The sequence below is a fragment of the Neomonachus schauinslandi genome, chromosome 1, assembly GCF_002201575.2.
Source record: "Neomonachus schauinslandi chromosome 1, ASM220157v2, whole genome shotgun sequence".
Taxonomy (NCBI): Eukaryota; Metazoa; Chordata; class Mammalia; order Carnivora; family Phocidae; genus Neomonachus; species Neomonachus schauinslandi.
The window spans coordinates 2,587,592-2,603,168 of record NC_058403.1 but is presented as its reverse complement, the minus strand read 5'-3'; the positions used below and the strand labels follow the sequence as shown (position 1 = coordinate 2,603,168).

General features: G+C 43.5%; 1 protein-coding gene across 1 annotated transcript in view; it reads right to left on the bottom strand.

The window, feature by feature from the left end:
• Nucleotides 1-15,577, bottom strand: part of LOC110571080 (heat shock transcription factor 2 binding protein) — a 97,028-nt gene that overhangs the window by 50,829 nt on the left and 30,622 nt on the right. Inside the window, exon 6 of the mRNA XM_044918933.1 lies at nucleotides 9,689-9,806. Within this exon, the coding sequence (XP_044774868.1) occupies nucleotides 9,689-9,806 (118 nt within the window). The remainder of the gene's footprint in view (nucleotides 1-9,688; nucleotides 9,807-15,577) is intronic.

The window sequence follows — 15,577 nt, the reverse complement described above, 5'->3', positions numbered from 1 at the left end:
TGATCTCAGGGTCCTGGGATGGAGTCCCACATCGGGCTCCCTGCTCAGCAGGGAGTCTGCCCCCCCCCCCCAAACCCATGTGCCCCCCCTCTCTAAAAAAAAAAATCTTAAAAAAAAAAAAAAAAAAAACGAAAGCTAGGACTTACAGTTTCCAGTTCTGCACGTTCAGGAGCTGGAGGCCACCACACCATCCTAACAATAAGTAAAAAGCTCAACACACTGAAAAATCAACAAGTCCTCTTAGATCCCAAGGACTGGGGAGGACACAGGGCAAACTGTTACCCCAAGATGAGAAAGAGACAGACAGGTGAGTACAGGGGGTCACAGCTTACTGGAGTATAGGGTCATGAGCGGAAGCCACTGCAAGAACAGAAGCAGGGGCAGGAAACCTGAGCTGACCTGGTGAACCTCCAGAGGCTCAGCGTAGACAAGTGTGAGAATTAACAGGTTGAAGGGGACTCAGTCATGGCAGCCTCCACAATAGCATGACACGTACCTCCGGGAGCCCGACCAGGCTTCCAGAGCAAGCACAGGGGAAAAGCACCCACTCTGACATATACCCGGGCACTCTGTTCTTCCCAACAAGGCCTGCCCTCAGGGGAAACGAGTCAACCAGAGCCTAACTCTAGGGAAAGGAAATAACCAACACCAGCCCACTCCAGCAATCCTCCTCCACTTAAGGGGGACAGGGGGAAGAAATAACTGAGAGACACTTGTGAAGTTCAGTGTCCAGAGCAAAGGCTCACTGGAAGCATGAGCCCTGATCACAGGACTATAGAATGTATCCCTCCCTCCCAACACCTCACCACCACGGTACTAAAGGTTATTCACAGCAGTTCCTTCCCAGGACATCTGGCTATCAAGAAAAAAAATCACAAGGCAAAAGGCTAAAGAACACATTTGCAGACAGAGAACACAACAGAGCCAGACATGGCCGACATGTTAGAATTATCAGCCGGGAATTCAGAACAATTCTGACTAATATGCCAGAGGCTCTGATGGGTAAAGCAGACAGCATGCAAGAACAGATGGGCAAATGTAAACAGAGAGATGGAAATCCTAAGAAAGCACCAGAAAAAACACTAGAGACAAAAACACTGTAACAGAAATGAAGAATGCATTTGATGGGCTTCCTAGTGGACTGGACATGGCTGAGAAAGCATCTCTGAACTGGAGGATATATCAAAAGAAACCGGCAAAACTACAACACAAAGGGAACAAAGACAAAAAACCAGAGCAGAATGCCCAAGGACTGTGGGATGACACAGAAGGTATGACCTCTGTGAAGTGGGAACAGCAGAGGAGAAGCGAGAGAGAAAGCAGCGGAAGACATACCTGAAGCAATAATGACTGAGAATCCCCTAAACTACCGTCAGACAGCAAACCACCTCCCCAGGAGGCTCAGAGAACACCAAGCAGCGTAAGTGCAAAAATCAACTACACCTGCAAACATCATTTCCAAACTGCAGAAAATCAGAGATAAAGAAAAAAATCCTGAACAGGGAAGCCAAAGGAAAAAAACACCTACCTAAACGGGACCACAGACAAGAATTACACCGGCTTCTCCTCAGAGAGGAGAGCAAAATATTTAAAGTGTTGAGAGGGGAAAAAAAACAAAAAACAAAAAACCTAGAATTCTGCATCCAATGAAATTATCCTTTAAAAAATAATGGAGAAGGGCGCCTGGGTGGCTCAGTCAGTTGAGTGTCTGTCTTCAGCTCAGGTCATGATCCTAGGGTCCTGGGATTAAGCCCCACATCAGGCTCCCTGCTCAGTGGGGAACCTGCTTCTCCCTCTGCCTGCAGCTCCCCCTGCTTGTTCTCTTTCTTTCTCTCACTGACAATAAAATCTTTTAAAAAATGAAGGAGAAACGAAGAGTTTCTTAGACAAAAACTGGAATTTGCTGCCAATAGACCTGCCTTGCAAGAAATGTTAAAAGCTCTTTAGAGAAAAGGAACATAAGTCAGAACTCAAATCTACTTTAAAAAAAGAAAGAGGTCTGAAGAAGGAATAAGTGAAGGAAAAGTAAAAACTTGCTTTTCTTATTCTTACTTGATCTATCAGCAGTTCATTCAAAATAACAGGCACGACGTCAGTCAATGATCATGACTTGCAGGTAAGGAAGTGCGTGGCAGCAGGGACACGAGGCATGGGGGGCTAGGAATCAGGATGACCACGTGACCAGAAGGCACTCCTAACACCTGGGAGCTGACACGGTATTATTTGAAAGAAGTGGATTAGTTGTAAACATACCGCAAGCTGTAGGGCAGCAAGGAAAACCAGTGAAAAAGTAGTTTAGCTGATTCGCTACAAAAGGAGAGAAAACGGAACCGTATAAAATGCTCAATTAAAACCATGCAAGGCAGAAAAAGAGGGGAAGACAAAAACAGGACAAAGACCAAAGGCAACAAATAGAGAAGAGTCACGGGTGTGGTCGACATTAGTCCAACGGTATCAGTCATCACTGTGACCGTCAATGGTCCAAACGCACCTATGGAAAGACTGACCATCAGAGTGGATCAAAGACACAGCTCAACTGTATGTAGTCTACGAGAAGCCCACTTTAAATATAAAGATAAATATAGATTAAAAGTAGGGCACCTGGGTGGCTATGTCAGTTAAGCATTCAACTCTTGGTTTCGGCTCAGGTCATAATCTCAGGGCTTTGAGACCAAGCCCCACACTGGGCTCTGTGCTGGGCATGAAGCCTGCTTAAGATTCTCTGCCTCTCCCCCTTCCCCCCCTCTAAAAAAATATAGATTAAAAGTAAGCAGATGGAGGAAAATATACCATTTTAACACCAACTGAAAGAAAGTAGGAGCAGTTATGTTAATTTCAGACACAGCAACTTCAGAACAAAGGAAGTTACCAGGGATAAAGAACGGTATTACATAATAAAAGAGGGTCAATCCTTCAAGAAGATATAACAATCCTTAACATATATGCACCTAACAACAGAGCGTTAAACCATGTGAGGCAAAAGAATTGCAAGCAGAAATAGATAAATCCACTATTATAACTAGAGACTTCAACACCCCTCAGACCACAGTGGAATTCAACTAGAAATCAGTAACAGAAAGATAACCGGAAAATCCCTAAGTACCTGGAGATTAAACAACATACTTCTAAATAACACATGGATCAAAGAAGTCTCAAGAGAAATTTAAAAATATTTTGAACTGGGGCGCCTGGGTGGCTCAGTCATTTAAGCGTCTGCCTTCAGCTCAGGTCATGATCCCAGGGTCCTGGGATTAAGCCCTGCATCAGGCTCCCAGCTCCACAGGAAGCCTGCTTCTCCCTCTCCTTCTCCTGCTTGTGTTCCCTCTCTCGCTGTCCTCTCTCTGTCAAATAAATAAATAAAATCTTAAAAAATATATATTTTGAACTAAATGAAAATGAAAATACAACTTACCAAATTTGTGAGATGCAGCAAAAGCAGTGCTCAGAGGGAAATGTATAGTACTGGATACATGTTAGAAAAGAAGAAGGATCTAAAATCAATCATCTAGGTTTCCACCTCAGGAAACCACAAAAAATAAAAGCAAATTAAGTCCATAATAAGCAGAAGAAACAAATAAGAATTAAAGCAGAAATCAATAAAATTGAATACAGAAACCAGTAGAAAAAAAAAATCAAGAAAACTAAAAGCTGTTTCTTTGAAAAGAACTTGACAGAGGATACATATTACTAACATCAGAAATGAAAAAAGGGACATCACTACAGATCCCATGGAAATTGAAAGGATAATAACCAAATACTAGGAACAACTCAATGTCCACAAATTGGATAACCTGGGTGAAATGGACCTGTTCCCTGAAAGACACAATCTGTCAAAACTCACACAAGAAGAAACAGATGATCTGTATAGGCCTTTATCTTTTAAAGAAATTGAGTCAGTAATTAATAACCTTCCAAAACAGAAAACACCAGGCCCAGATGGGTTCACGGGTGAATTCTACCCAATATTTAAGGAAGAAATTATATTAATTCTCTACAATCTCTTCCAGAGGACAGAAGCAGAGAATATTTCCTAACTCATTCTATGAGAACAGCATTACCCAAATACCAAAACCAGATAAAGACAAGAAAACTATAGACCAATACCTCTCATGAACACAGATGCAAAAAACCTCAACAAAATATTAGCGAATTGAATCCAAAAATGCGTAAATAGAATTATACACCATGGCCAAGTGGCATTTATCCTAGGTATGCAAGGCTGGTTCAATACTTGAAAACCAATTAATGTAATCCATCACATCAATAGACTAAAAAGAAAAATCACAAAATCAGATCAATAGATTTAGAAAAAGCATTTGACAAAATCCAATATCCATTCATGATAAAAACTCTCAGTAAACTAGGAATAGTTTACTGGACAAACTTGACAAACTGGTTTCAGCTCAGGTCATGATTTCAAGTCATGATCTCAGGGTTGTGAGACTGAACCCTGCGTTGGCCTCCTTGCTGGGCATGGAGTCTGCCATGGAGAGGACAGGAGAAGACAGGAAAGACAGGGCAGGAAAGGACAAAAGATAGATTGGGGCGCCTAGGTGGCTCAGTTGGCTAAGCCTCCAACTCTTAGTTTCGGCTCAGGTCATGACCTCAGGGTCATGAGACTGAGTCCTGTGTGGAGCTCTGAGCTCAGCAGGGAGTCTGCCTCTTTCCCTTTTCCTCTCCCTCTGCCCCTCCCCCTGCTCACACACATACATGCATGCACTCTCTCCCTCAAATAAATAAATCTTTTTTTAAAAAATGTATACAGATTGGGAAGGAAGAAATAAAACTGTCTTTGTCCACAGATGACATAATCATCTATGTAGAAAATCTAAAAGAATCAACCAAAAAAAACTCCTAGAACTAATAAGATTATAGCAAGTTTTCAGGATACCAATAACCATACAAAAGTCAACTGCTTTCCTATATACCAACAATGTACAAGTAGAATTTGAGATTAAAAATGCAATACCCATTCACATTAGCAAGCCCTAAAAATTAAATACTCAGGTATATATCTAACAAGATATGTATAAGACCTGTATGAAAAAAACTACACAACTCTGATGAACCAAAGAACTAAATAAATGGAAGATAGAAAGAAAGACAAGAAAGGAGAAAAAAGAAAGGAAGGGGAGGGGAGGGGAGGGGAGGGAAGGGAAGGGAGAAAGATAGATAGACTGGGGCTCCTGGGTGGCACAGCTGGTTCAGCGTTCAACTCCTGGGTTCAGCTCAGGTCATGATCTCAGGGTCGTGAGATCCAGCCCTGCATCAGGCTCTGAGCTCAGTGAGGAGTCTACTGGAGTTTCTCTCTCCCTCTCCCTCTGCCCCTCCATTCTCTCTCTCTCTCAAATAAATAAATAAATCTTAAAAAAAAAAAAGAAAAGAAAGATAGATTGATTGATTCTACTTTCATGGATAGGAAGACTCAACATTGTCAAGATGTCAGCTCTTCCCAACTTGATCTGTAGATGCAATGCAATCCCAATCAAAATCCCAGCAAGTTATTTTGTGGATATTAGCAAACTGACTCTAAGGTTATATGGAGAGGCAAAAAGCCCAAAATAGCCAACACAGCACTGAAAAAGAACAAAGTTATAGGACCAACACTACCTGACTTCAAGACTCACCATAAAGCTACAGTGATCAAAACAGTGTGGTATTGGTGACAGAAAAGACAAATAGATCAATGGAACAGAACAGAGCTCAGTAATAGACCCACACAAATATAGTTAACGGATCCTTGACAAAGAAACAAAGGCAACACAAGGGAGCAAAGAGAGTCTCTTCAACAAGTGGCACTAGAACAACTGGACGTCCACACACACAAAAATGAATCTGGATACAAATCTTACATGCTTCATAAAAATTACCTCAAAGTGAATCACAGACCCAAATGTAAAATGCAAAACTATAAAGCTCCCAGGGAATAACACAAGAGAACATCTATGACCCATACGGTGATGCCTGTTGTAGACACAACACCAAAGCTGTGAAAAAAATAATTGATAAGCTGGACTTCATTAAAATTAAAAACTTCTGTGAAAGACCATGTCAGGAAACTAAGAAGTCAAGCTACAGACTGAGAGAAAATATTTGCAAAAGACACATCTGATAAAGGAATATTATCCAAAATATACAAAGAACTCTTAAAACTCAAAGCCATGAGAAGACATGGAGGGACCGTGAGTGTGGATCACTGAGTGACAGAGCCAGTCTGAGAGGGCAGCGTTCTGTGTGATTCCAGCGACAGGACTCTCTGGCAAAGGCAGAACTGCGGAGACAGTAAAGGGTCCGTGGTTGCAGGGGCGGGGGGAGGAAAGAAGAACAGGTAGAATACGACACGTTTCTAGGGGAGTGAAAACACTCTGTATGTTACCGTACTGATGAATATATGTCATAATACATTGGTCCAAACCGACCGAATGTACAGCACTAAGATTAAATTCAGGTATACTATGGTCTTTGGATGATTATGATGTGTCAATGTAGGTTCATTGTTGGCAAAAAAAAAAAATACCATTCTGGTGAGTGACGTTGATAGTGGAAAAGACTAGGCATGTGTGGGGGCAGAAGGTATATGGAAAATCTTTGTATCTTCCTCCAAATTTTGCTGTGAAACCAAAACTGCTCTAAAAAATTTAAGTCTTTTTTTTAAAAATCCCCATCTCTGGGTCTGAGGCACCCAAACTGCTGAAAATGAGTAGCCTTTGATCATAGAGGTGAAAAGGAAAGCAAAATCCCCCGGAAAGAGGCAAGTCACAGTCCAGAGAGAGGCCAAAAAGATAAGTTTACTTGCAGTACAAGAAAGGTCCTGGTTCCAGAGGACTCCAGGTTGGGAGTGAGCAGTGACGAAAAACATGACCAAGCGGCATGCAAATCAGAAGGCGGCCAGAGATTATGAAGTGAGAAGAGCCGCTTCGGGACGGTGCATGCTGAGATCCCAAGCGAGGTTTGAGGCGAACAGTCCATACGTGGGCATTGCTCCCTGGCAGATGGAAAACTGCCAAGAAAGCAAGCAAACATCTCTGAATGCAAGTCTGCCCATCTCCCACTGCAGGACAAGGGCTGCCTAAGATGCAAAGGCACAGAGCTCCATGTGCTGGAACCACAGAGACTAGAAGAGATGCAGCCCCCACACAAAGCCTTGCCTCAGAAGTGGAGCAGGGGGCTAACTGGCCCCATAAACACTGACCTTGTACAGACCACAGATGCAAACAATGGTGTAGTATCCCAGAACACATAAAAAACAACAGCAAGTCGTGAAAAATACAACCCAACAGAAAACAGGCAACAGACATGAACAGGTAATTCACAGGAAAAAAACCTGTTCTGAACCTGTGCAAAGAGTTTCAACCTCACTGGTAATATCCATCTCGAGATAGGCAGACAGATGTAGAGAACACAAGCATTCTTTGTAAGACAGTAACAAAGAATGAAGCACTGAGGAAGGTGTGGGAGACCCAGAACACTGCTGCCGTGTGGGTGAAGTGCAGGCTTTGGTGACCCGTTTGGCAGCATCTTATCAACCTGAAAGTGTGCTTTCCTTCCTTCTCAAATACTGCACTTCGGGGACAGCTCCTAGAGAAGCGCTCACACAGGTGGGCAAGGAGGTATTTGCCACAGATGCTCACTACACCGCTCCACGTGAGGAGTAAAAACTGAAAATAACCTAGTGCCTGTCAGTCAAGGATAAAATGACCCAAATGTCACACCTTCTCTCATGCAAGATATGTAAAAGGAATTAACTAGATCCATAGAGCCACATATAAAAACATACACAAAACCATATGAGTTAGACGTTATGTTGTATTATATATTGCTCATGAACATGTATTTGTTAGCACAAAATATCAGAATAGACTCGAGAATCTGCTTCCAGATAAGGTGGGAGTCACACCCCACCCTCCTGCTTCCACTGAACACAGCTATGAATTCTGAACAGAATATATGGAGCAACTCCGCGAAACCCCAGAAAAGTAAACAGGAGCAAGCAGGCAGACTGGGAAGAAGTCCAGAATTCCAAGAACCAGCAACCCATCAGCAAGTTTACCACTCAGCCTCCAAGCCCAGGCGCAGCACTGACTTGCACAGAGTGCCACTGAGGCTGGAGCATCAGGAAGGGGCCCTGCAGAGCGTGGGGCCCCCACGTCACCCTGGCTGTGTGGGAAGGAAATCTTCCCCAGCCCTGGAAGCTGCAGAAGTCGGACACAGCAGGGCACGTGGAACCCCAGCACTCCAGGCGAAGGACAGTAACTAACAAGTACCCAGCACACGGCGGACAGTAAAGAGATCAGGCAGGTGACCTCACAAGGCTCTTCAGAAGCCCTGGCCTCACACCAGGCTGTGCACATGTGAGTCCAATCACAAACAGCACATCCCAGCCTGAGGAGTAAATTGCCAGCGATGACCCAGGTGTCAGGCTGGCACGGGTGGCACCAGAGGCCAGTTCTGAAGCTGGAAGTGACCCTGAAAGCACGATACCCAAAAGGCTGGTCAGAGCTTGTGATCTGGACCCAACCAGGCTGACTGCCTGCTCAAACAAAAACATCAACACTCTCCACAGTTTCAACAAGAGCCAGGGTCTCACAATATTCAGATGTCCACAATACAACCCAAAATTACTCAGCACATGAAGAAATGGGAAAAATCCCAACTCGCATGGGAAAAACCACCAAGAAACACCAGACCAAGATGACAGAGACTTTAAAAAAGCTATTAGAAACAATGTTCCAAGGAGGAAAAGCACCCACCTAGAATGAACAGTGTGATAGGCAGAATCCTAAAATGGCCCAACATCTCCTGCCCTAGTCCCCAGGCTGGACACAACATAACACCCTGGTCGTGGTCAGTTCTATGGCAGAGAGTCACTGCAAACGTAACTGACATGACTCCTCAGGTGACTCTGAGTTCATCAAAAGGGAGTTTATCCCGTGATGCCTAACTAAACCCATGAGCCCATCAAAAGCACAGCATTCTCTCTAGCTGGTAGCAGAAGAGGAAGTCCGAGAGCTCCCAAGTGTAAGAAGGATTCAGTGAGCTGCCAGAGCTCGAAGATGGGTGGCTCATATAATCAGAAATTCGGTCAGCCCCGCAAGCTAAAAAAGCCCCCAGGTGACAGCCAGCGAGGAACAGGGGCCTAAGTCCTACAAGTGCAAGGAACTAGATTCGCCAACAACCTGAACATTCCTAGAAGCAGTCTTGCCCAGAGCCTCTGGAAAAGAGCCCAGCCTGGACAACACCTTGGTTTTGGCCAGAGACCCTAGTCAGAGACCCGGGCAAGCCATCTCAGACTTCTAACCTACAGAAGCATGAAGGACGTGTTGTTTTAACCACGAGACTTGTTACCCAGTAGAAACCCAGTACAGATTTGGGTCCCTGGCAGTGGGACACTGCTGTAACAAATGAATACAGGTTCATTTCGAGGTAATTAATATAAACTGAAGTGTCACATAATAGCATCTGGGACTCACTGATTGCTCTAAGGTGAGAACATTGTTTTCGTTTCTTATGATTTTTCTAAAAGAGTACTGAATAAAGAGTGCATCCCTTAATTCTCCAGGCAATGTGTTTCTTCTATTTTTTTAGAACTATTGCCAAGTTAACTGTGTTTACTTGAAAAAGAAGCCCAATCAGCAAATTCTAACTATTAACTAAATAAACATGAGCTTTTTAACATCGTCCACCGTACACTTTGAGTTTGGTACACTGTCCTGGCTTCAGGTCCCCCAGAAGCTGCAATATGGTGTCCAGCAGCACCCGACTTGAGTTAACCAAGAACTCGCGACCACACGCTATGGCAGCAACATCTGCAACAGAAAGACAGAACAGAGCATCAGAATCACGGTTACTTCCGAGTCTGGAAAAGCCGCCCCGAGACAGAGCATTTTTTGCTATTTTTTCCTGAACAGACCTAATGAAAACACAGACTAGCCCACGAGGTGCTACCAAACAGCGCCATCCAGGAGCTGACAGCCCAGAAAGAGTAACTGACAACCACAGCGGTTATTAAGGTGATGAGTAATGTCCTCTGTGATTAGCAGATGCCTCGGGAGCGGCACAGAGCATGGAATCTAAGTGCGTCTGCAACCGGACCACAGCATGCTCCAGAATGCCGGATTACACAGCTCTGGGCAGTCAGGGCTCAAACTGAAGGTGGATGCGTATTACTTTATCTGGGACCAAAGACACTAAAATCCACTTTCAGTCCTGGGAGTGAAATCCTAATGACTTTGAACCACAATAGCAAACTGAAATCATGAGATCAAGAAAGAATATGAACACAATCCTGAGAAAAGCTCTTTTTCTAAATTTTACATCCTATTGTGGGTCAGCAAGTATCACGTTTCTTCATGCCTGAGGCCCTGCAAAACCAGCATGGAGATCAAGCCAGGTAATTCCCGGGGCTCCGTCTGGCATTCCAAGGCTGCAGCTCGTACATTCTATCAGCAGCACTGGACACCCATCAGGTTACATCAGTCCTCCCAGGGTACTTAGCGTGTGTTGGTGGGACCCTTCTTTAGCTAGGTCTAAGAGTACGGTAACTAGCGTTCCTAACTCAAAGGCACAGGCCCACTGGAAGAGAAGCAGGGCAGCAGCCATGGCCTCCCCCCTCCGAGGGGTGTGCTTCCAGTAATTCACAGGTAGACGCGTCTCAAATGTGATCCTCATAAATAGCCTTTACTAGTTTAAGGAACTTTTCTTCTATTTTCAGTTTGCTGTTAATTATCAAGAATGGAGAATGAATTTTATCACTTATTTCTTCTGCCTTTGATTAATCTGATGGCAGAATATAAATTTTTTTTTTAAGATTTTATTTATTTATTTAAGAGAGAGAGAATGAGAGACAGAGAGCACGAAAGGGAAGAGGGTCAGAGGGAGAAGCAGACTTCCCGCCGAGTAGGGAGCCCGATGTGGGACTCAATCCCGGGACTCCAGGATCATGACCTGAGCCGAAGGCAGTCGCTCAACCAACTGAGCCACCCAGGCGCCCCAGAACATAAAATTTTATCTATGCTACCAGATCAACTTTATGGAATCAATCCTGGACATTCCTATTTATTTTTGTCTATCTGGACTGAGAAGAATCAAGAGAGGGATATTAAAAGTCTCTTAAACCTAACAAATTTTTTTTTTCCCACTTCTGCTTGCCTTTCCAGCAAGTTTCACCTCATAAATTGATGCAGTGTTATCTGGTATATAATTTCACTTTACTGAAGACGGGACCCTTCACTGACATGAACTTGCCTTCTTTGTTCAATGAATTTGAACCTGACAATTATATTTTCTAGTATATGACATACTCTAATTTTAGTAAAGAAACATTTGCGGGGAAACTGAACCTTCAAGCATTTGGCATCATAAACTCATAGAAAGTCATTTTAAGGTTGTTTTTCAGAGGAAAGCCTTCTTTGAGCAACTATAGCTGACCACCTCCTGGAAACCCCACAGAAAAACTTACATCTAGCTAACTTGCCCACAGACCATGCCTCCAACATGCAAACCCTGAATTGTCCCTGCCCTGTGACTCGTGTAACTAGCAGAATGCAGCAGAACTAACACTGTGTGACTTTCAAGGCTTCTACCTTGGTCTCTTGCCACCTTCTCTAGAAGCCCAGAGTCACTAAGAAAGAACTCTAACTATGCTGAGGCTGCCATGATGCAAAGACCATAAAAAGAGGGCACAGTGAGAAGCCCTGAGACTACATGAGGAGAGCGGCCCCCACGAGCCCCCCACTGTTCCATCACTCCATGCTTTGAGCAGCCCCAGCTGACGCCCCATACACGGCAGAGGGGCAGCAAATCACCCCTGCCAAGCCCTGAAGTTTCAGGTGGTTTGTTATAAGCAACAGAGAACAGGACATCACTAAGGTATCACCAAAGAAAGTGTTACAGAGCAAAACATCATCCAACAAAGCACAGCAAATCCCGTACCATGTATCCAGTATTGGAAGAGCAAACGCCAATCCTGTACTTCACTGAGTATCAATAACTAAAGAGCAAACTACCAAGTAAAATAAGTATGAATTAATTCCTACACATGGCCCCAGTATTCGTCAATCTGTTTGGGATACTTATGAGGCAACTCCAAGACTACAAAGGATTGCTAGTGTAATTTTCTGTTAAAATGTACTTATATTTTATAGGTTTATTTTTATTTAAAATTATTTACAATTATTTCTATAAGTTACCATAGTAATTACATAATTTAAGAAATTAATCTGGTGTCAGTTATGGATGCTGATAAAAATACAAAGAGTTGAGGGATGTCTGGCTGGCTCAGTCAGAGGAGGATGCGATTCTTGATCTCAGGGTCATGAGTTCAAGCCCCAGGCTGGGTGTAGAGATTACTTAAAAAAAATCTTGGGGCGCCTGGGTGGCTCAGTCAGTTAAGCGTCTGCCTTTTGCTCAGGTCATGATCCTGGGGTCCTGGGATCAAGCTCCGTGCTGGGCTCCCTGCTCAGCGGGGAGCCTGCTTCTCCCTCTCCCTCTGCCCCTCCACCCTGCTTCTGTTCTCTCTCTCTCATGCTGTCTCTCTCTCTCAATAAAATCTTTTTTTAAAAGTCTTAAATACATATATACAAAGAGTTGAGATGTGTTATGTCTGATATTTTTGCTTTAGGTTGTAATAATTTTGTCTTATTTTCATCAATAGAAATAATAACAAGGTACTAGCATAATGACAGACATATAGATCAATGGTAGAATTGAGAATCCAGAAATAAGCCCTCATATTATTTTCCTCAACTGATTTTCAAGAAGGGTGTCAAAATAATTGAATGGAGAAAGGACAAATGAATAATCTTTTTAACAAATGGTGCTGGAACAACCGGATATTCCCATGCAAACAAATAAAGTCGAACCTCTGACAACAAATATAAAAATTAACTCAAAATGGACCAAAGACTTAAATGTCCAGCTAAAACTATAAAAGTCTTAGAAGAAAACGTAGGGATAAATCTTCATGACCTTGGATTAGACAATGGTTTCTCAGATGTGACACCAAAAACACAAGCAACTAAAGATAAAAAAACTGGATATCATCAAAATTTAAAACTTCTGTACTTCAAAGGATGCTATCAAGAAAGTAATAAGGCAAATGACAGAATGAGAGAAAAATTTTATAAATCACATATCTGATAAGGGACTGGTATCTGGAATATACAAAAAAACCTCTTACAAATTTCAAAATGGGCAAAAGTGTTGAATAAACATTTCCCCAAGGAAGACATACAGATGGCCAATAAGTACATGAAAAAGATGCTCAACATTATCAGCCAGCAGGGAAATGCACATCAAAACCACAGTTAGATCCCACTTCACGCCCACTAGGATGGCCACAATCAGAAAGTTAATTAAAAAATACTGATGAGTATCTGGAGCAACTGAAGCCCTCAGGCATTGCTGGTAGGACTGGAAAATGGCCTGACAGCCCCTCAGATGGTTAAAACCATATGATCATGTGACCCAGCAATTCTACCCCTAGAAATGAAAACACATGTCCTCACCAAAACTTGTACACAAATGTTCACAGCATCATTATTCATAATAACAAAAAAGTAGAAACAACCCAACATCCATCAACTGATAATGAATAAATGTGGTATGGCCGTACACTGAATATCACCCTGCCATACAAAGGAATGACGTGGACAGACCTCGAAAACACGACACTAAGTGAAAGAAGCCTGGCACAAAGGACCACATACGCTATGATTCTACCATATGAAATGTCAAGAATAGGCAAATCCAGAGATAGAAAGCAGATCAGTGGTTGCCTAGAGCTTGGGGAATGGCAGTATTGGGGAGTGATGGCTAAGGTTAGGGGGATTTCTTCCTTTCTTCTCAGGGTGATGAAAATGATTCAAAATGAACTGTGGAAATGGAGGCACAACCACATGAAGCCATCAGAGTGTATACTTTAAATTGGCGATTTGTAGAGTATATTATTATATCTCAGAAAAGCTGTTTAAAAATAAATTTAAAATAGGGGCGCCTGGGTGGCTCAGTCATTAACCCTCTGCCTTCGGCTCGGGTCATGATCCCAGGGTCCTGGGATCGAGCCCCGCATCAGGCTCCCTGGTCAGCGGGAAGCCTGCCTCTCCCTCTCCCACTCCCCCTGCTTGTGTTCCCTCTCTCGCTGTGTCTCTCTCTGTGAAATAAATAAATAAAATCTTAAAAAAAAAAAAAATAAAGAAATCCAAACTGTGCTGAAGAGGTCAACCTGCATGGATGGGTTGGGAGATAAAATTCAGGGGCGCCTGGGTGGCTCAGTCGTTAGGCGGCTGCCTTCGGCTCAGGCCCGGATCCCAGGGTCCTGGGATCGAGCCCCGCGTCGGGCTCTCTGCTCGGCGGGAAGCCTGCTTCTCCCTCTCCCACTCCCCCTGCTTGTGTTCCCTCTCTTGCTGTGTCTCTCTCTGTCAAATAAATAAATAAAATCTTTTTTTAAAAATTAATTAATTAAAAATAACAGTAACAACAGAGATACAATTTTCATGTTTGATACATTACTTAGTCTCAGCTGCTCATCTTGGACCTGTTCTTTTATATAAACCTCTTATCTGCAGTACTAACATTGTACCATATTTTTTTTAAGAAACATAAGCAAGTTTCCTCTAATTTTAATATTGTGACCTTTCTTTTATTGTTTGTTTTTTGTTTCTTTGCATTTGCTGTAGTAGTTTCTTATCAAGTCAATTATTCAGCTGTCAGGGCTGAGGGAGAGAGCCAAGGGCCATGGGCAGTCTCAATGTGAAAACTCTGCCTCTGTACGCTTTTCATGGAAACCCCCCTCGGAGCTGAGAGGATGCCCAGTCCCACTGGGAAGTGGCCCCCAGAACTCAGTTTTGCTCGTAGTTTGGGTGATCTGATTTTTGTGGGACTACAGAAGGATGACTTGTAGAAATCCCAGAGAATTCTCCCATACACAAATTATAGCTGATCGGAATATTAATTTGTCCAACTATGTATGATTCAAGAAATTACCAAGAATGAACTATGTCCCAAAATCTCTATGGGGAAAAGATTCTATGGACAGAGTCCAATAACTAGACCAAAAGCCAAAAGAGTTCTGCTAAATCTTTACTTAATTTCTTGATGCCCTCTTGAGCTGAAGCCTCAGAAGGCCACAGGCCAACTGTGACCAGCTTCACAGAAAAGGACTAGTCATTCCTTGTACCAGTCCCTGCAGTCCCCTAGTGTCACCTGTTTTTTAAAAAGCCTAATGGTCGGGGCACCTGGGTGGCTCAGTCGTTAAGCGTCTGCCTTCGGCTCAGGTCATGATCCCAGGGTCCTGGGATCGAGCCCCACGTCTGGTTCCCTGCTCTGCGGGAAGCCTGCTTCTCCCTCTCCCCCTCCCCCTGCTTGTGTTCCCTCTCTAGCTGTGTCTCTCTCTGTCAAATAAATAAATAAAATCTTAAAAAAAAAAAAGAAGAGGGGCGCCTGGGTGGCTCAGTTGTTAAGCGTCTGCCTTCGGCTCAGGTCATGATCCCAGGGTCCTGGGATCGAGCCCCACATCTGGTTCCCTGCTCTGCGGGAAGCCTGCTTCTCCCTCTCCCCCTCCCCCTGCTTGTGTTCCCTC